The following is a 22189-nucleotide window of genomic DNA, read 5'->3' as shown; positions in this document are numbered from 1 at the left end:
GCTGCAGAGTGCCACTGGAACCAGTGAACCTGACCCCAGGTGGGTGCCCATCACCTGAAGCTGTGGGCCAGATTCCCATGTGGTGTAAATCAGCACAGGTCTGCTGGAGACAGACAGGGTCAGTTAACTGGTGTCAATCTCCATAGTGCTTTGGTGTGTTATGGGGGGTTATCCTGGAAGGGCCTGGTTGCCAGACTGGGCCCCGAGAGATGAAGATATAGTCCGGGCTGGTTCGCTGATATGGTGCAGGCTGACAGCTTTCTGGGACTCCCACCACTGTGCTGACGAGGGCCTTGCTCTGGTTGGGAAATGACTGGTGAAGTTTTCTCATGTAAACCAGGTCTGAGAACAGGAGTGCTCAAGCCCAGCACAATATCCTGCACTTGGAGGCAGTGTTTTGCTGGGCCTGAGGAAACAGCTTTCACTGGAGTCTTTATCTGCCCCTCAGGAGAACTGGAAACACAAGAACAGCCTCACTGGACGGCCAGTGGGTCCATCTGGTGCCAAGAGTGGCTGGGACTAGGAGTTTCTGGGAGACTAGTGTTATGACTATGAGTAATATGCCCCAGGGAAGCTCCTACCTAATCCTCAATGGATAGACAGTGGTTAGGCCCCAGTGTTAGATGTTTTATGTCCTTTTCAAGGCTCTTGGTTAAACTTATGACTGTTCCTCTGGCTATTCTTATTCTTCACCTAAATGTCATCCTGCCTAAGTAATCATACCTGGGCCACGTGCAATGCCTGTGAGTCTCTGAAAATGGGGAGAAAAACTATATTTTAAAAGAATTAACAAAACTCCCTTGGACCTCTGTCCCCAGGCTAGGATTTTTCAAGGTGGCACCAGCCACTTCAAGCCAGGGCCATGCCCATGTCCTGCAAGCCCTCTCTTCAGAGTGGGCACTTACCTTTCGGCAGCTGCCAGCTTTGCAGCCAGCTCTCTTTTCATCTTGATGCAGATTTTAAGGTGCCATCAGTGCTGGATGAGTCCCTGTCTATGCCGCCTGGCCCCCAGCCACCACCCCATGTGTTCGGACTCCTATCCTCACCGGCTCCCTTTTATCCAACAGTCACCATGAAACACCTCTCAGCCAGGGAAACGTTTTCATGTTACTCTTCTCCTCCAGTTGCAGCACTTCAGAGAGCTGGGGAGGGAGTGGGCCGAACAGAGCTCCACACCTTATTTATTCAAGCCCATGCCATGACTAAGTAACATCCTCTCCCTGTCCTGTCATGCTGATTAGACAAACTGTTACTGAGCCTTGGCCTGCAGATACCAGGCTGCGCCTGTGTGGGGACAGCTGCTTTGCCAGCAACAAGCTTTAAACTAACAACAAAAACCCAAGATGAAGGCTTCAAACCTGGATCAGCACCTGTGACCCAGAGAGCAGGTTACTGAGCAGCACTGGTTGCCTAAGTGGGGCTGTACTGGGGGGCTGAGTTGCACTCAGTGGTGGTGGCCAGGACCTGGGAGGGCCTGATGCAAGGGGTATTCTGGGGTACTTTGGGTTCTGACAGGTGATAAATTCATCTGAACAGAGGCTTCAGCATAAGCCTCATGCCTAGCCGACACTGGCTGTCTGCCCAGACAGGGCCTTGTGGAGAAATGGTGCTATCTGGGAGTCCCCCTGTCTCCCTTCTGGTGCAAGAGGCGGATGGGGAGAGATGGTCTGAAGACAGGATCCATAGATCTTCAAACTTTGGGGAGGCCCAGAGTTTGAACTGAATGTCTCAGCTGTTTTTGGTGTCAGATCCCTGTGTGGTGTTGCACAGAACCCACCTCCTGAGGTCAGTGAAGCTGGTGTTGCCTCTCTAGTGGACTAGACCAAGACCCAAGGCTCTGGGATGGCAGCTGTAGCAGAACCCTAGTTCTGTGTGCAGATAGACTAACAAGATGCAGAAAGAACAGACTGACAGGGTTACACCAGGAAACTGAACCCTCAGGGAAAGCAAAGAAAGCCAGGACGCTTAGTCAAAATTAAACAAGAGAGTGTAGTAATGTTGACCTATCCTTCCAGCAATATAGAGATGGAGCTGCACCCCCCTCAGTGGGGGACAGGGGTCTGCACAAACTCCAAGGGCTCCTGGGGGCTCTTCAGGCCAGAACTGCTTGTCAGACCCCTCTGCTACTGCAACACTGAAATCAAGGCCATTGCACAGCTGAGGATCAGGCGTTGCGAGTTCAGCACCTGTAACTAAGGACAGCCATTGCTGTCATTCAGCCCTCCCACGTGGCTTTCCTAGATGTCTCTCTGGATTAGAAAATGCACTAGACTGTAAGATCGCAGCCACCAGCTCCCCCTTTCTCATGGAGCAGGGAGCCTACCCACAAGGTCCAGAGGGAGGAATCCTGTTACCTGTTTGCGCCAGGCAGTCAGCCACTGGCGTCTCTGTTCCTGCCCACTGTGCTACAATGCTGCTGGGCACTGAGCCACAACAAGCAGTTCCGCAGCAGAGGTAGGGGCAGAAGTGTCTCGTCAGATCCAGAGGAGGTGGCTGCACCACAAAAGTCTTCGAAGTGCAGAGAAAGGCCTCTCAGATCCCAATAAACCCATAGCAGGGGCAGAGCCAAGAGGCTTAGAGCTGGCAAAAGGTCCTGCAGGCTCAGCTTCTCTTTTTTGGCCCCACAGCTAGCACAGGCCATGAGAGCATGAGCTTCCCTCATCCCACTCTAGCCTGATGGGAGGAGAAGGGGGTACTGCAGACAGGAATGATGCTACCTTAAAGAGGGGATTGGAGGTCACTCAGAAGTTTGCTTAGGTTCTCAGGAGGTTTCTGGGTGACCTCCTGACATCCCTTCCAGCCCTGTACTGCAAGAGTGCCTGGAGACCCCACCCTATTGAGATCGGGGCTTCATTGTACATAAACATGGAGACAAGCCTGAGAAATGGTGGGCAGAGAGAGTGTGGCCAAGTCACAGATAGCTAAAGCTCCCTGAAATTAGTGCGGTTAGACATCTTGATACCTTTAAATACCTGGCATTAGGGCTGTGGTTTAAATACCTGACTTGCCTGAGGTTACCTTGGGTGTCTGTGGCAGAGATGGATATTGAACCCCAGCCATAAGGCCACATTTCTTTTAGTCCTTTCTCTTCTGAAAATCCCCATGGCAGGGAACACTCAGGGCCTGGTTCACTGCATGGGCACTAAGGTCTGCATCTTGCCTTAGATCTGTCTCCCACCTGCCGCAAACCCCATATGAGAGGCAGGATGAGGTTTCAGAGGGAGCCGCAGAGCCCAGTGAGCTGCTCCATTATTGAAGAGCAATGCTGCCCGACCCCATGAAAGATTCACAAGGGCCCAAGTGCCTGGCTAAGCTGAGGGAAAAGCAGTCCCACTGCCTCTATTCAAACTCCTGCCTAGTGCAAAGTGGAATGCTTCAGCCCATGACGTTCTTTGCTAAGCAGAGACTGTGTTGGTACTGGGAGATGGAGTAAGTTGCCTTTCTCCACCTCTCCCTCCCTGCCTATTCCAGCCATTCATGCTGATGCCACAGCAGGACATGCACACACACATGTGCACATGCACATACACGCATGTGCATGTGCACACACACACACACACATTCCCAGGAGAACTCTGGCTCTGCTGCTCTTGTCTACTGTTTCTGAGGTGCAGACCACATAAACACAGACAAATACTTGCCACAACCACTCCGTGCCACTAGCATGATTCCACAGCACTCTCCACTGCAGGGTGCCTCACACCATCTGGCCTGCGGTGGCCTCTCTAATAACAACAGAGACTCCAGAGATGCTTTTCAGGATTGGGGACAGTTACAGAATTGTACACTGGAGTTACAGAATTGGGGCCTGAGCCAGCTGAGCACGTGCTTAACTTGAATGCCCGTATGGACTTTCATGGCATGAAGCAGTGACTTCAGTGGAGCTAGGCAAGAACTCAAGTAGCCTTTGCTGGATTGGGATCTTAGATCATAAAATAATAATGGACAATATAGTTATAAGGGAAAAGCAGAAAGAGGACATGGAGAGAGGTAAAGAGAGGGCTTCCAGATGACAGATAAACCCTGATGGGAAGCTGCTGAGAGGCAGGGAGATCGTCTTTGATGGGAGGAGATGCAGAGGAAAAGACTCTCACACCAGCCATAGTGTGACCAGGTAGAGGTCTGGGAAGGATCATGTAGTGGTGATCAGAGATTCATTCCTCAACTGGCCAGACCAGCCAGATTTAAAAAAAAAAAAAAGCATTCCTGCTCTCCTCACAGATACCCTACGAACCAAAAAGGAGGCAATATCTGTCGCACAAGGAATTGGTTAGGGATTCTCAGCTCTATTTTTGGTACCTGCAAATTCAGTTACAGGGAGACATTAACTGAGGAATGGGTGTCTGTTGCACTTGTGTTGCATGTGATACCTTCAAACATTTCACAGACACCTACTGATTCACCCCAGAGTGCCAGGAAGTAGAGGAATGGTTGGATCCATTCAGTTCTCAGAACTGAGGCCAGCAGGTTAAGTGACTCACCAGAGCACAGGCCTTCTCTCTACTGAGAGCTGCATTAGTGTGACTAATAATATCAGTTTAAACCCGTTGGTTAAACTGCTGCAAAAGGCCATTTTATTTTGGTTTAATGTTGATTTATCTTAAGTCAGTCAACTTTGAAGTCAAGGAACCTTGCTTAACTCTTAGTTAACTTATGCTGGAGGTTTAAACTGGAGGAAACCACTCTGTAAATGCTCTTACTCCATATTGGGCACATGTCACGGGGCTGCCATGGCCCAGCTCAATGAACTGTGGCCCCAGTGCACGTATAAACTGCACACCCAGAAGCTTCCCAAGAGCAATAAACTGGGCAGCAATGAGCTTCATAGTTTATTGCTGTGCATTAATGGCTCAAGAAGACACGCTCATTGAGTAGCTTTTTCAGTTTAGTTTAAACCAGCTGGGAACCAAAATACTAAACTGAAATAAGCCTCTCAATAAGCTGAGGTAAGAGCAGCCACACAACTAAACCAATGCCTATTTATTCATGTGAAATCTGACCTCTGGATTAGCACTCCATTCTCCTAGGGCTGTGCTCCAAGCACTCGACATAGAAATCTTCTTTTGTCTACTCTGCACTCAGACCTCCCTGTCAGCTCCCTCTTCCCACCCCCCTTCATGTCTGTGTGTTACAGCCCTCCTCTTCAAAACCCTGCCGACTACCTTCCAAGTTCAGAGCCCCGGCTTTCTACAACTGCGTTGCTTTTGAAGTGAGATGAATAGGAATTATTTATTTCCTAATTACCAGAACTTCTACACTTAGGGCCAAATCCTGGAAAGTTGCTGAGCATCTGTCACTGCACTCTTCAACACCTGGCCCTTAGGAATGAATCCCAGGAAAATTAGCATTTACAGGTGAAATTTCATTATAGGCTGGCAAGACAAAAAGCTCATTGTTAGCAGAAGGCAGGAGTTGAATGAGTTTTCTGCCTCCTCTCCCAGTGCATGAGTGCATTAGCAAAGAAGGTGTGTCACCAACTAACCTGCCTCGCAGACACAGCTCGCTTTCCATGATGGTCTTTGTTCATCCTACAGCCCTCTTGTTTTAGGACTGTGACAAGCTGGTTTAGATTCGTAGCCCTTCTTTGCATCACCCATTTTTTAACAGATGAAATTCATCCTGAAAAGGAGGAGCCAATCACTCTGAAATCTCTTTGCTCTGTTAAAGTCAAGCAATGTCCATACTTCAGAAACTGTCCCCTAGGCAGTCACTGATTGAACCCTTCTGGCAGCCCCACCAGAGAGGACAAGGCTTGAATTGGTGTTGGAACAGCCTTGCATAATCAGCTACTTCAGTTCATACCTGTGACCTGGCAGGGATGGCTGTTGACTGTGTCTGCGGATGTTAAGAATTCCAGCTTCCAGGGCTGCCGGGCTGGTACCTTTGGAGCCCGCAGATACAGCATGTGCTCTGAAAGGGAGGAGACCAGAATGAAGCATGTAACTGGTGCAGATGGTGACTCTCAAAACCTTTGAATCCAGGTGTTGGTACAGTCATAGGTTCTTTGAATTCTACATCTCACAACTAGAATCTTGTGTTATGTGACCTTTGTGTTGCTTTGTGGAGGGCACAAGCTCTCTCTTCCAGATTAAGCAGAGCATTAACTAGAGCAGATCTGAAAATTTCTCACCATTTTTTTTTGCCTAGAAAAAGTGAGCTCATGAGATGAGAAATGTGTCAGTATCAAAGCCAAAAGGCAGATAAATAGAGAGAGAGAGGGAGAGAAAGAAAAGATGAGACAAGGCCCCAACAAAAACCAGATAAACACAAACGAAACTTGTTTAGGGGGGAAAAAATGAGGAATGCATTTCACTGTGGTCAAAATATTCCATGTGGATACCTGCAGAATGAATGTTTTGATTTTATGTTGTAAAACAGCGTTCAGAATTGTTTCTATTTTACATTATAAAAAATATGAACAAATTAAATGTCAAAATTAAAATGAGGCATTTTACAATGACAGAAATGAAATGTTTCATAGAATTATAGAATAATAGAAAACAAGAGTTGAAGGGACCTCGGGCAGTCATCTAGTCCAACCCCCTGCTCCAAGCAGGGCCATCCCCAACTAGACCATTTCAGACAAGGTGTGTCTAGTGGAGTCTTAAAAACCTCCAAGGATGGAGACTCCATAACCTCTCTGGGTAGCCTGTTCCAGTATTTTACTACCCTTCTGTCTTTACTACCCTCCTGGTTTCAGTGAAAGCTAAAAGATTTTCCCACCTTAGAATTTCATTCTATGGGAAAATTCAAGCATACCTTGTTTTTGATTGGAAACAAATTTAATTTTCCCACAAACTAAAAATTCTAGTTCCCACCCAGCTCTATGGCTCATGATTTCTGCCTCCAATCCCTGAGGTGCTGCTGAAAACAGACAACTCCAGGGATGATGGACTGTAGTTGAGTCACACACTCCCATTAAACTTGCCCTGCAGAAAGCCTGGGTGTCCCCAGCTTGGAGAGCGGGAGTGGGAAATTGCTTTTCCATTTGTCACTTGCTCAGAGAATAATTGAGGAGATGGATGTAAAATAAACAATCTGGACAGTGTGTCTAGAATTGCTGCAAGGTTACCTATGCATTGCTGCTTGCCTCATTGAGACAGCACCAGACAGTGCCTGGAGACAGCAGCAATGGGAGATGTGGGACTTGACTTTGTGGAGAAGGAGTGAAGACAGGAAGGGGGAATGGGGTGCAGGGGTGAGGAGAGGAGAGGAGAGGGAGCTGGCGTTTTTCCAATAGGCTTGCCTGCCTCTCCCTCAAGGTTAAACCATCCCAAGGATGGGATTTTATACTGGGAGCACCTCAGCCTGTGCCTGGGGTGAAAGATCCCTTGGCACCTCCTGAGAGGAGTGAAATCTCCTCGGGTAGCAAACCAGGAAGACCTCCCCACTCAGCAGGACCTGCCTCCAGGGTGAATGAACTTCATGAGCAAGGGGTTGACTCAGAAATGACCTTACCACTGACCTTGGACAAGTCTCGGCGCCACACTTTTAATATGAGGATGATAATATACTCTCTCTAGTTGTTAAAATGCAGTAATGCCCCCACTCCCATGGACTTCAGTGGGTCTTGGCCATGGTGCCATATCCTGCTGCCCTTTGCTCTGGAGCTAAAAAGTGAGCCAGCCCCCTGCCTCCAGGAGCTAAGGTGGTGGTAGCTCTGAGGCATTACACGGCAGTCTGAGGTCTCATTAGAAGCTGCACTAGCAGTATGAGGTGCTGGCATTAGGAGGAGACAGCATCATCACACTACAGCCTTTCAGGAATGGTTCAGGCATTGAAGGCTGAATGAAATGAGGGTCCAATCTGGCCAGTTTATCCCTTTCATTTTGCCTTGGCTATCAACCCAGGCCTTGTTTTTTTTCCCTATTGATGAAGAGTCATGCTGTGGTCCTGGCTTTGGTATTTATGGGGTGATTATCCCTCGTTTTCAGGAGCCTCTTGGCAGGAACAGGCCATTTCTCTACCCATCTATCACTGACTATCACCTCTGGTCTGGAACCTGCTCCTTTGATGTCTTTGCTAGTGGGTTGGTGCTTCCTCACAGGCAGCATGCAGGTGTGTGAATAGGGTTCACTATTCCCTACTCACTCACTCCACCCCTCTCTGGGCAAGAGAAACCCTTTTGGGTAACCTGTCCATCCCCTCCTCAACTGTGCTTACAAACACTGTTGGGGCTGCATTCACCTTCCATCTGAAAGAGATCACCACACAGGCAGCAAGTCTCCTGAGAGAGTCCCCTGAGCAAGCAGCAGGACATTGGCTTGGGGGATCGGAGACCAGTGTCCTATACAGACCCTACACACCATTGGGCTGGATGCTGCACAAACACTTGGTAAGGCACAGTCCATGCCCCAATGAGTTTGCAATATAAGTGGACAAAACAAAGGATGGGAGAGAAAATGGAGTCCCAGAGAGATAATTTGGTTATGGTTGCACATAGAGCAGGCTGCTGGGATCAGAACCCTTGTTCTGTTTGGTCACTGGGTGACCTTAAACAAGTTGTTTCTCCTCTAAATACCTCTGTTTCCTGACTGCAACATGTGGAGAATGACACTTTTCCTGCATTGTGAAGTGCTTTGCACCCAAGGCCTGTTTAAGAGCCAGTCTGCTCTGTCCTTAAGTTAAATACACAAGCAGTGTGGTTCCCACTGCCTGCAGAGCACAGACTAATATGTGCTGTGGCTAGGGAGGGCAGAGGAGGCAATGCTGAGAGTGGTATAAAACACTGCAATGGCCATAAACAAACGGGATAGGCCAGCTGGGGCAAAACATCAAGCAGGGAAATGGACTCAGCTGCTTAAATGGACCAACAGTTGGCAAGAGAACAAATTTCTTCTAATAATGATGAGGCTTTCTGGTTCCTTTATGAGCCTGACCCATAACAAGCTTGGGGTTGCTTTGCTTTTTAAGTATGCCTTGAATTTGGCACCATCCCATTCTAAATTCAGGCTGATTTTTATCTCAAGAGTCCTCAGTCCATGCTAGGCAGCTTCTCTCTGTCCCCTGGGTGGTTGTTTGCAGCAAGACACTCCAGCAGTTTTCAGACACTAGCACCAAGTGATTAGTGTCTCTTGTCAATAAGCCTCCAGCAGCCTGAGTCAGCATGTGCCATCCGTGCAGAGCTTGAGCCTGCCTGGGTTGGAGATGCAACATGGGGCCGAGTAAGAGAGGCTTGTGACAGGAGGAAAGATGGAGTGGCTTGGGCATGCAGGGGAGTCAGCCCCTGAAGTTGAGGTGATGGTGGGGTTTGGAGTCACAACTCCCCACCCAATACGGTGCAAACCAGGTGCCCAAGGCAGCCAGAGAAATTTTAGCCTGAATGTTTCTCTTCCAAAGCTAATGATCTGGGCCCTGTGGCTCTTGCTCGGGCAAACTCCAAGAGGCTGCAGTGGGTATTTGAACTGAGCAGGGAAGCCAGAATTTGGTCTACTGACAGTTGACTTTCTCACCCTGGGGCCTAGCTTCAGGAGGACAGCAGGGATAAAGGTGGCTTTGTGACACCTTGCCTCTGCCCATCCCAGAGCTGGCCCAAGCAAACAAGGCCCCAGCCCAGGGACTGCTCTAATTTTTCCCAGGGACAGTGACCCCAGAAACTGTCCCACCCAAAGAACCTTGTCTGCATCCAGCATGAATGCACTTCTTATGCATCCTGTGATGCCACTCAGCCCCCTGGAGCATGCCAAGGTTCAGTCCTTTTCCAGTAACACAGGTCTACAGCATGAATTCCCTGTCTCAGGAAATGAAGCTTTTGGGAGGGAGGGAGAGAAGAAGCAAGGCTTGTCTTATCTGACCCTTCTCAGGGTATAGGGTGAAAAGGGGACTGCTCACTTTGCTGAGTCCATACCAGGGCTGGGTGGCACTGAACCAATGACAGTATAAGCCCCGTGCTTCAGTGACCCTGCTGCAGACCATGGTGCCCCAAAGAGGGTGTGGTGAGGTATACAGTAGGAGAAGCTAATACTGTGGCTCTGCCCTCTACCTGCAGGCCAGTGGAGTGGTGCTGTCCTCCACAGGGGTAGCACTATGTGTCCTTCTGCAGGCCAGGGAGCCCTCTGAGGCCTGGTCTCTGCACAGACAAGGCCAGTGAATGCAACTGAGGGGTAGTGTGCTGCCCTCACTACTCAGACTGAGTTGGGTGCTGCCATACAAGGAAAGTGCAGAGTAGATGTCCAGACTTGGAGATTCAGGCACCCTGTATATCCATAGCTTGTGCCCAGTTCTGTCTGTGTGACTTAACCTCACATTCATTTCCTGTAGGAAATACATCTGCCCTTGACTGCTGTACTTGGACCCCCATCCAGGGGCCTGTGAAGGCCTCAGCCCAGGGAGGTAGTCCTGGATGTGAAGAACTGTAAGAAGCATGGCAGAGAGAGCAGGACACAGAGGCAGCATGGAGGTGGCATCAGCAGTGGAGTGTGTTCCCTTGCATGAGCTCACAGTGAGGCGATGGCACCCCTGACTCTCCCTCTCGCTCCACTCCAGGTACTCCGAAGAGGAGATCCGGCAGAAGGTGGGAACCTTCCGGCAGATGCTGATGGAGAAGGAGGGCGTACTCACCAGGGAGGATCAGCATGGGCGTCAGATGTGAGTATGGAGAGGCTCAAAGGGGCTTTGGTGGCCTGGAGAGGGGAATCTGAATTCCCAGCACACCCCATGGTTTTCTGGCCCATCCTCTATGTCAGAATTTCCCCCTCTCAGGACAGGTCTGGATTGGGATCTCTCCAGTTCCCCTATAACACTGTAGTCTAGTGCTGGTGTAACTCCTAGCTTTCACCCTCCAGTCCACACACTAATCCAAATGCTGTCCCTGCCCTTGCAAAGCCTTACCCAGGCCCTTCACTACCATAATTTAGTGGGTCAGATTCTAATCTCCATGACACTGCCACAAATCTGGAGTAATCCCACTGGCACCTATACAGTTAGGGTCAGATCCTGCACTTACTTAGAGCTGCAGCCACGTACGCCCCGTTCTGCTGGGTATTCAGTGTAACTTCATTCACATCCATATCAGTCTAGAATCACCTCACTAGCGGGTTTTGCACCAGGTTGATTTACATCCAGAGAGACTGCAGTGAGACATGCACACGCATACTCTGGAGCATTTACCCTCCAATTGGTCCCCATGTAACCAAGGTCGAGATCTCTCCCAGCACCATTCCCGTCTTATGAGCAGGTGTTTCATTCCTTCAGGCAAGTGGCATAGCATATACACTGATTGCTTAGCTTCTGACATTGCTGTTCCATGCACAGATCCAGGAATATACCTGTCAGCTCTTGGCTGTGCCCTGGATTGATCATGATTTATCTGTGAAATGCTTAATGGCACAGTGAGCGCAGTCAGCAAAGCACATATAATCTATCAGCCTAGAAACCAGGTCACTTGGGACAGGAATAGATCTAGTAGGTTCACTGAATATTAATGCTTCATTAAGGTCAGGAAATCAGGACATTGGGAAAAATACTGCAGCACTGGGAACATCTTTCCTGCAGACACTTGCAGGGTCCAGCATCACAACCAGAAAGCAGCAACAGGCACAGCTTGGAGTGATCCCATGGCTGAGTCTGACCAAACATCCTGTAGTTTAAGATTGTTCCAGAATACACTGAACATTCACCCTCTCTGAGGGCTACTTCATGGCCAAGGGACTCATAGTGGAAGGATTTAGTGGCAAAATACAGGCATAGTCAGTGGGGTCTTGATATCAAGAACCAGTAAACAGTGGAATATTGCACCAGATGTAGAAAGTGAATAGAAAGATATTGGCTTGCTTGGAGATCATCAGAGTCCTAAATCCCAGGGGTCTGATCCCAGCCTTCCTTCTCCACCCCCAAGCATCCAGTATTCCCTATTCCTGAATACCTGAGCAAGAGGAAGGGAGGAAACCAAGCTAAAATTAACCCCTTGTTCACCAGCGGCTTGATAACATACGTGTTTGGCAGATGCAACTGCAAGTTTGCAGAACTTGGGTTTAAGGAATGAGGTTGAGGGTGGGGAGGGGACAGAGTCTCAGCTTCTATAGATTGGCATCACTCCTGGGCTCCTAATCGTAACCTAGCTCCAGCATGTATATTAGATGGGTTGAAGGGCCTCCCTTTGAGAGCAGAAGAGCTAATTCCAGACTTGGAGACATTACCATGAGTTACAAGGGCTGGGAGATTTATATGGTGCATTTTCTAGGCAATGGAGCTGTCTGGCAGCCATTCAGGGTCCTATAATTTTTTCCAGTTGCTGTGCTTCTTTCTCTAAGTTCACTTGAACAATGGATCTTAATTTTAGGCCAATTTTCTTGGGAAATGCCAGGCAGCGGAATCGGTGGCAAGCACAGGTTAGTCTTTAAGTCATAAAACAGCAATCTAATGCATCATGCACCAGCTACCACTGAGTTACCAAGTGTCTTGAAACTGAGTGTCACATACAAAAGCAGGGGTTAAAAGGTGTACTCCCTTTCTGGTGAATTCTCTTTCTGGCTACAATAAGGAGATGGAGAGTTAGTCATCCCTGCCCCTTCCACATTGATATACTGGCTAACTATCTGTTTCCGGTGCAGAGATTGGTTATTAACTACATTCATGTATTACCTGGGAGACCTGGTGCAGGACCAGGTTCCCATTGTGCTGCTGCTGTACAGATACCAAGCAAAAGGATAGTCCTTGTCCTAATTTATGGTGATGTTTATTGGTAAAGCAGTGGTGTGGCAGCAGTACCTGCAATCACAGTCCTGGACTCCGCTGTGCTCAGCACTGGGAAAACACATCACAGGAAGATGGTCACCCCTGGGCCACATCTGGGAATCAGTGGGAATTGTTGAACTGGGAAGGGGGCCGTTCTTCTTTCTATCTAATGAATTCGAAGATGATCAGGCCAGTCTGAATAAACTGCCAGGATAACAATCAGCCTCGGCACTTCTGGGCCATGGTGGGTCCTCAAAGCACTTTAAAAAGCAATAAAAGGCCTATCCAGACCCCCGCTAACCAGAATGTGAGTGGATTTCCACACAGAGAAAGAAATTCTCCCATCAGGTCATGAAGCCGCAGCAGAGCAATTGCTGGATCCCCACCTAGCATTAGACCAGGACCCCACTGCTCTTCTGACTATGCCCTTCACTCCATCTAGTGCCCTGATGTGCTGCAGGCTTCAGAAGATGCACTTTACTGATGCATGTGGTGCTGAAATCTTTCTCACTGTTACCACATGTATTTTTCCCCCCATCCAAACCTCCCAGGCATAACAGGAGAAGACACACCTCCCAGGCAGAAGGATACAAAGGGACTTGCCCAGGGTGACAAAGCAAGTTAGTCAGAGCTGGGGTAAGAACCACAATAGTTCCCAGGTCCTGATCCTCTGCCTAGGGCACTTGAAATACTAATTCTCAGTATGAGATGGGGCTGATTATACTGCTCTCCTTGCAAAGTGACCATGTATGAGAAGGACTGGATGGATCATGCTGATTCATGAAACATCTGTTTTGTTTGGCAGGTCGAACTGTACCTGGGCCCCTCAGTGTAGGATTCACCCCTCCTTTCTCTGCTTCATGTTCAAACTTTGCTGCCAAGTACTTTAAATCACTTTTTGGCTGTGGATAGTGCTTTTTAGATGTATCCTAGTGGGTGGTAGGAGAGGCAGAGGATGCTACTGACCCAGGAACCAGCTGTGCTTTTTCTAGCTGTGGCCGTCTATATTGTGCTGTGCAATCTGAAAGTCAAGCCACATTCTTCACACTGGACACCCAAGCTTTAGTGGACTTCCACCTTAATCTGTCTGTGCCTCAGTTCCTCATTGTACCCCCCACCCTCCAGGACCCTACCCATCACACGGACACGCTATGAAATCAAATTCATTGGTGTCTCAAAAGCATTCAGACATTATCATGAGTACTGCCCCAGGAAAAGTCTATAAAGGCCTTAATTCCTCTGTCCTCAAAGCAGAGTTTGAATTGTGTGCAGTAGATAAGACCTGGGGATACACTGCAAGTGGCAAGGAGCAAGCAGGATGCTGAATTGCATCTTAAGTGAACATCATGAACTGAATGAAGTAGGGATCCCCTGGAAAATAATGGCATGCAATCAGCTAATTAAAGATGGTGTCATTATGCATAGGCACAAAGTAGGTGGGTGAATGAAGGCATCTTTAATTGTGCCTAACTTTGGAATCCTCAGCATTGAAATCTTGGTGCTATGCTTTTACCGTAGCCTGTCAGTGTGAGGGGCATAATAACAGTGCCTTGCTCTTTGTCTCCAAAGCAAGGAAGTCAGTGTCATTCAGTTTTGAGGCATGGAAGGGTAGGTGACTTGTTCATGGTCATTCAGCAGGCCACTGGCAGCTCCAGGAGTATAGTCCATGCTATACTCTGAAGTCTCAGCCCCACCATACGATGCTGCCTTTCAGTGTCCTTACCCCCACACACTTCCCTGGACCTATCCAGCCTTAAAACACAGCACAGTTACCAAGGGAGCAAGCCTCCCTCTCCTCTCCTAATGGGCCTCCTGGCAGTACTGAAAAATTATAATGCGGGGTTCAGGGAGAAAAAAGAAACAGATAATCCAGGCAATGAAACCAGGCCCTGAGCAGCTGAGTCAGAGCTAATGGAAGAAAAGCCTCTGATGGGACTATTTTAATAACAGGCTCTGGAAGGGAACACATTCCCTGTGAGCTGTCCACCGTTCTGAATTTTATCTTTCAGGCCAAGCAACACGTTGACAAAATCCAACAAGTAATTATATTTATTTACTCTGTATTTTTTTAACTATAGAGGCATTCCCTGACCTCCACACATGGGTGGGCAGGAGTCATTTTGAAATGACACAAAACCCAATCACCTAGAAACATGCCATAGGAAAATTGAAGCCAGATAACCTAAGAAAAGTATTTCTAATACTGGCTGCCTCCCCCGTTTCTCTCTCTTTCTCTCTCTCTCTCTCTCTCTCTCTCACACACACACACACACACACACACACTCACTCACTGACAGCTGGCAGAGCCTTCTGGGAGGAATGATAATTTGCAGTAAAGAGGAGGATGTCTCACTTGTATTTTGGGTCCAAAACACCCTGGTTTTTCACTCTGTTCAAACAGGCAATTATTCACTTGGCTCTTAATTGGGTTAAACTCCACGAGTGACAGAGATTCATTTGTGCTGAGAGATGCTGGCGGTTGTCACTCCCCATTAAATGCCTTCTGAGGGGAAGCCAGCACAAAAGCAGGCTCTTCTAGAAAAGCATTCATTGGTCTTAATGGAAGTCACCCACAAGAATAAACCCAAGTGGAGGCCCTGCTTATGGCCTGAACAGGGCCAGCTTTGTTACATGCAGCATCCACAGGAAGGGGTTGTGACAGGGGCTGCCATGTTTTATGCAGCTCTGGCAAAGCTTTCCACAGGCTTGGGATTAGGGCCAATGCTCAGGGCCAGGTTCTGCTATTGGTGTCAATCATGAGTGGGTAGAAGCACTACTAGGGAGGAACAGGGAAGGGAACATCAGGTCCACATGAAGCATTTGCCCAGTAAAACCTGTCTCAGACCCTGGCATAGACACACCACATCCGAGCAGAGCCATCTTAACCCCTGTAGGCCCCAGATGAAATAATTCCCATCCATGCTACATACTGTACACAAAGTGAGACAGCTCTTGCTCCAAAGAGCTTGCAGTTTGAACATGTGCAAGGTAGCCCAAGGGTGGGAGAATGGGAGCATCATCCTCTCCATATTAGATATGGGGAACTGAGGCACACAGATTAAAGGCCAGGCTTTCAGAAGTGCCCTTCTCCTGCGTTCTTCTCAGAATGCCTCTGCTCCTGAAAACCTACCCACTTATGTAGGTGCCTAGGAGAAGAACCTATGGGCAGACCTCTTTGGCATCCTTAGCTCTAAATGACTTGCCTAAGGCCACCCAAGGAGTCAGTAGCAGAGCTTAGAATGGCACCAAGCTTCCCTGTAGCTGAGTCCAGTGCCTTAAGCCCAAGATCATCCTCCTGCTCTGTGGTCCAGCCTGTAATGCAGAAGCACTCAACTCATTGCTCCAGGGGTCCCACTGAAGCCTGTGAGTTTGTTCCAGGAGCAAGAACTACTCAAAGTAATAGAGGGAGTCTCACAGTCCCAGAGTCAGTGCCTCCCTGCTGAATGATCTACAGATGCAAGAACAGAGACTGGGTGCCTAAGAATTCATCCCTTCACATTCCCAAGCAATTCTCTGAGCAGGGAACATTTGAGTCCAGTGCCAAAGGGCCTGCAAAAGACACCACACATCAATGAAATGAAAATGCTGCTCATTTCTGAGTTGCAGTTGCCTGATGTGGAAGGCAGCCAGCCAGCCTGTTTCATGTCTTGAAGATGGGGCACAGCTGAGGAACATTTTGTTTTTAATCTTTGATGTTTCACCACTGCCATGCAGCCTCAAAAAAAACCCATGGCCGAGCCTTTGCAACTGAAAACTCTCATTTGCTTTTGCATCTCATCATCCAAAAATACTCCCTCCTTTAGAGCCAGATGAAAAGGAAATAAATGCTGTTACTTCCCCCTTTGAATTTGGAGGTTCATTTAAAGTTTTCAGCTCCTTCCCAAGGAGAGGGAGGATTGAAGTAGAACAGAGATGAGGGGATTTAGCTGGGAGGGGGTGGGGAAATGTAGGCAGCTGAGAGAGGGGGAGGAAATGGTAGGAAAGTAGAAACTAGTGGAAGCAACAGGAGGTGAGTTTACTTTGAGGAAGCAGGAAGAGCAACGGGTCAGAGAGGCTAGATAGAGCAGAGGAGGAATCTTGAGTGGCCAGGGGGAGCTGAGGGAATGGGAGAGGGACAGTGAGGACTGATGGTGCCTGGATGTCAAAGCAACCCACAAAGTCTAGAGTCCAGCAGAGCTGAGTGAAGCATAAAGGACCCTCTCTACCAGACTCAGGCCCAAGTTGGAGGCCAGATAAGGTTTTGGAGCTGACAGAATGAGGTTTTTGGTGAAGCATATGATCCTATCTTGTAGCGATAAATGATAGATAGGCTGGGGTCCCAGGATCTTGCTGAGGCAGTGGGAGGGGGGCTCCCTGGTCAAGGGAGCATCCTGGTCCACTTCAAGCTCTTCCTAGCAAGGAAGTTGAAGGATAGTTTATAAGCTGGGGCCTGTCTTACTGGCATTGTAGCCAAAGGGTTTGAAGGGAGCAAGACTGACTAGCTCATATGTTCTCCATCCTGTTGAGCACATCTGCAGCATGTGTCCCTGCAGGGCAACAGTGAGAAGGATCTGTAGAGCAGAAAGGTCCTTGGTCTAGAGCAGTGATGCTCAACCTTAAAATCAGAAATGGGCTGAGGACCACATAGAAAGGCATTTTGCTTCTACATCTTGGTATATCCTAAATGTAAGTATTTTCAGTACTATGAGAAAGGAAAACATACAGTTTTAGTCATTTTAGATCATTCATGTGAAGTCCAAAGTCCAGTATACTATAGTGCTATTTTACATTTTATAAAAATAAATAAACTTTAAAATAAAAAAGTGCCCTGTGCAGCAGCAGGGATTGAGATGATGAGCCACTAGCTTGCATTAGCCCGCAAGAAGTGGGTTGGCTTCCAGGTGCTTAGTTTTGGTGGGGGATGTGGGGCCTCAGGCCTGTGGGAGAGGACAGACTGCCCAGATGGCAGCACTGTACCTTACCTCAGCTCCCTACCTTGCCAGTGCCCTACCAGTGTCTCCTGAAGGGGAGCTGTGCACTTTGGGAATGTGGTGACAGTGGGACCCCACTCTGCCCAAGAGCAGTGGGGCTTTCTCTGAAAGAATGGCCTGCTGTTTGTAGGTGCTGTAGGCAGCCCAGTGCTGTGACAGAGCCCCGTGGGCATGCGGGTATGGGACCACCAAGGCTAGGTCTTCAGTGCCTTTCCCTTTCCATCTGCCAGAGTTTTTACAGGGATGTGGCACTAAGAAGCAGAGCATGGAGGCTATTTACTTCCCTTCCCCTTCAGCTGAATTCAGCAGGAGGAAGTGGGGGATGAGAGCGGCAGCAGCATTCACATGGACTGACATGCTGGTGACAGGCCATTCACACTGGCTTTGCAGGGCATATCTGGTGCACACAGGCTGGAGGTTGAGCACCACTGAAATAGAACCATCCCCAGTCCCAAGACACTGTGTCATGGGTCAGGCTCAGCACTTATTAAGAAGAGCCATTAAAACTGGGGTTGTCAATGAGTCTGGATCACGTGCAGGGAGGGTGGAAGCCGCTGAGATGCACGGGGGCAGGGCATAGAGGTGAGGTTGGCAAGCTACATAGCACCTCCTCATGACTGCAAGGCCTCAGCAGTAGGGCCTGGGATCCACACTGCAGCAGTGTCAGCCAGGCCATCCAGGGCATCACCAAAGCAGAGACAAGGAGCCGTCCTCCAGTGCAGTCCCTAGTCCAGCTCCCTCTGTGCTGGGGACTGCTGTGCCTTGCAGCAGCATGGCATGGCCTTAGGGTTTGCTTGAGGCCTCTCTCAAATGCCTTGGGGCCCCTCTGCATTTTTCCCAGCACTAACTCAGCTGTAACGTCATTCCTTCCCCGACCTTCACGGAAGCGAGGTAGGCTAATGGCCCTATCCTCAGTGCGATCTCAGGAGAAGCCACCTGCCCTCGCAGTTTGTCCACCTGGGTGGGGCTCTGTGTGGGATCTCCACAAAGCAGAGCCTAGATCCAGGTCACCTCAGAGCAGCAAGAGAGAGCAGAGATCCAGCCTCAGTCAGTCCATGGCAACCCAGCCATGCAGACCAGCTCAAGCTGTCAGGCCTCAGGCTCCAGTGCCCTGCACAAAATTGCTGCTCCCCATTACCATTCTGGCATTTTCCCTCACCTCCACCCCCCATGCATTTGGCCTCTTGGTGCCTCTCCCTGCAGTCTAGAGTGCATATACCACTTTGTGAGGAAGTGAAAAGCTGCCAGGCAAGTGACTGAATGGAGATGCAGGGGTGGGTTTCAGCTGCATCCATGATCTGCTTTGCCCACACTGGGTGCCTGGGTGCAGGACTGGCTCCTGCCAGCCACACTGGCTGCTTGCTCCAGTAGGAGGTCTCCAAGCATGGATGGGATTGCTACCCATGGGGGTCTCCAGCTCCCAGATTAGCAGCAGCTCCTCATGACAGTCGCCCTCTTTAAATCTTGCCACCTTCAAGGCTGGCTTGCTGCAGCAGCCTGGAGGAAGGCATGTGCCAATGAATAATTCATGGGTAATTAGCAGTCATTTATTAATGAAGCTTAGGGCCTGCCTGCACTGCAGCTCAAGGGAAACAACAGGGCAAGAGCATGAAGTCAGCAGAGGCTGATGTGTTTTGCTGATGCGTAGCAAACAGTGTGGTTCAGATCAGAGACATGCTGGGCCAGGGACAGTCCTGTGGCTGGCAGTGGCTTCTGAGGTAGGAGATCTGGGTGCAGGGCTCCGCATTGCCAACAACCCTCTGTAGGAGCTGGCACATGTCACTCAAGGCCTGGCTGGGCTGCTGTGACTGTTGTGGAGTTCAGCCAGGCCTGAGCCAGCCTGGGTGTTGGGACCAGGCCAGGGGCTGTACTCAACCCTGGTACAGCTGCAGAACCCACCTGAGAAGCTGCTGCGAGAGTGCTGAGCCCACACTGTTTTCTGGCTGCTAGCTAGGCTCTGTCCATGCCACACTGCAGGGTTAGCCTTCCCATGGCTGTCTGTGCCTCAGTTTCCCACCTTGACAAGGGGGAGGTAGTACCCCTGCCATACCTCACAGACAGGTGTGAAGGAGGAGTTCATCTGAGGTGCTCCCTCACTATATAGGGACCACCTAAGGAGGGTCAGTCTGTCTGTCTCCCCAAGCTCCCCTGCTACTGGCCCCCTATAACACATACGTATGCCGGTCATCCAGATGAGTCACAAATCTCAGCAGCTCCCTTGATATCTACCTCCTCTCACAAGCCCGGAGTCTTAGTCCCAGATTTACCCCTCAGTCCCTGGGCAAGTCTGTAGCCCAGGTTCCCCACATGTGGCAGGCAGGCAGTGAGCAGGGCTGCACCTTTGGAAAGTGCTCAGTGTTACCCACTCCTCTCCCTCCCTCTCCTGCTGCTCCCAAAACCTGGGAGGGAAGCACGCCCCAAAGGCTGGCCTACTGGAGGCCCCTGGGCCCAAAGGAGGAACCAGCAAGTTTTTTCCCAGTCTCAGCAGAAGCCTGAATTCACCACCAGGCCTGAAAATCAATAGAGGAGTTTGCTGATTGCTATTGACGCTCAAAGACATGGCCCCTGCATTCTGCCTTTAGCCCTTTGCTGGGGAGCCAGTCCCAGGGCATCTTGTCCCACCCCAGCTCTCTGGCATCCCCAGGTGGGCCAAACAGGATGTGCAGTCCATGCTGCCTCTTCCCCAGGCCAGCCCATTCACAAGCTGGTGGGAACGGGAGTCTGGAGCAGCACTGCAGAGTCTGGGGACCAAGCAATGACTGTTTTGTGATCAGTGACAAGCAAATAGCCTTGGGTTGACTGAGTTGTGTCTTCTTCCTTGGCCAGAGTGATAGAAAACCACCATATGGTGGATGGAGAGGAGTATGCCATGGAGTACCCTGAGTACGGAGAGGGCTGCCCGCTGCAGTGTGACTGTTCAGCTGACTGCTACCGAGATGACAGCAGCCACAGAGAATACAGGTATGTGGCCGGGGCGCTTTGAGTGTCAGGGCATTGGCATCAGACCACCCACATCATAGCACAGGCATGCCACACAAACAGGACACTGGGTACTGGCTCATTCCTATTACAGTACCTCCCCCAGCATTTGCAGCTCACCAGCCCAAGAACCAGGCATCCCCAAGCTGGGGGCCAGGCAGTGAGCTGTGCCCAGCCAGGGGCTCAGCAGACATTCACTGTAGGAAAGGCACAAGAGGCCTGGCTTTGCAAACATTGTGAGCTGTGACCATGTGGCAAATTCTACAGACAAAGAGATGTCTAAGAGACATGCAGGCAGCTGCATGTGAATCATGGGAGCTAGCAAGTATGTACCTGGGCTGGGCATCGGAGTATGAGAACTGCATGTGCAAACAGACCTGCCACTGCGTAGATATTTAGCATGTACAGTACAGGAGACCCAGGATCATCTGCACTCCCATGGGGGTTCACACCCCACCTCATTCACAGCAGCTGCTGATTAAGGGATGAGCCACGCAGCTGTCTACTGCAGCTTTTACTTCAAACTCCTCTAGCCCACTGGAGTGCAGCCATTGTCCAGGCAGCAATTTGTTATCCTGTGTATACCCCGGTTAGTTCAAAAACCCTCCTTATTGCTGCAAGGTCAGGAACTGAGTCTCCCTGCCCTACCCTTACCTGGAGCCCCAGGCACATGGGCTCACCTACCCCCTTCCTCCCTTCCTCCAACTCAGGTTTGTTCCTCATGATAAATGGTTTCATTTCCAAGCAACAGCATTCTCCCTATCTTCCTTATGAGCTTCCTGCCCTCTCCCCCAGCCTAACCCCTCTCTGCATTAAGAAGCTGTTTCTGGTATTTAGCATAGCTCTTCACCCTCATCTCATTGCTCCTGGTGCTCTAGTCCTGGCCACTGCCCTCTCCTTCCTCCTTGTTTACAGCCTTCAAATGCTGGTTGACGGTTATGTCCACATTTGTCACCACTTAAGCAAGGCCCACTGAGGGAGCTCTGTCCCCCTGAGTCAATCCTTCTAGCCTGCAATCCGGTTTTCTTGTTCCTGTCCTTTGAACTTCTGCCGATTTGTCTACCGCTTGCTGGCATTCAGGTGCCTGAAACTAAAGGGAATCAGGAGACAGGGGAAAAATAAATAAAACTAAAGCCAGAGCTTTGAAATGAAACAAAATGCAAATTTCAAAGCTACAGCCTGTGATGGAAGCTCTAAAGGAGCTCTCCCCCCTGGACAGAATGTGTCTGCTTGTGGCGGGCTTTCTACAGCACTGGCCAGTGCCACCTACCTGATTCCAACAGAGCTGGTAATGCCCAAGTAACCAAATTACCCATTGGGAACTGGCAGGTTGTTCATGTCCTGGGGGCCAGCTGCTAAAAGAACCTCTAAATTAGACACTCTTCTTCTTTGATTCATGTCCCAGATTCATGTGAGTTTGTGTCTCAGACGAGGTTTCATTTTTAACAGGCCAATGGCTGCAAATTTGCCAACACTACCGATGCACTGCAAATCTGAGCCTTTTGGTACAAAGCCGCAAACCCAGACAGTCACAGCAAGCTGACCACTAGACTGTAGGCAAAAGA

The 22189-nt window shown here is 49.6% G+C and overlaps 1 protein-coding gene across 2 annotated transcripts in view; it reads left to right on the top strand.

The window, feature by feature from the left end:
* The window catches only part of SRRM3 (serine/arginine repetitive matrix 3), a 95530-nt gene that overhangs the window by 29137 nt on the left and 44204 nt on the right, over positions 1-22189 (top strand). For both annotated transcript variants that reach the window (XM_019511492.1, XM_019511493.1), the window contains exons 2-3: positions 10486-10587; positions 20472-20606. In XM_019511492.1, the coding sequence (XP_019367037.1) occupies positions 10486-10587; positions 20472-20606 (237 nt within the window). The remainder of the gene's footprint in view (positions 1-10485; positions 10588-20471; positions 20607-22189) is intronic.

The sequence above is a fragment of the Gavialis gangeticus genome, unplaced genomic scaffold (assembly GCF_001723915.1).
Source record: "Gavialis gangeticus isolate Ggan-Ray unplaced genomic scaffold, GavGan_comp1, whole genome shotgun sequence".
NCBI lineage: Eukaryota > Metazoa > Chordata > Crocodylia > Gavialidae > Gavialis > Gavialis gangeticus.
This window is presented reverse-complemented; position numbering and strand designations above follow the sequence as displayed.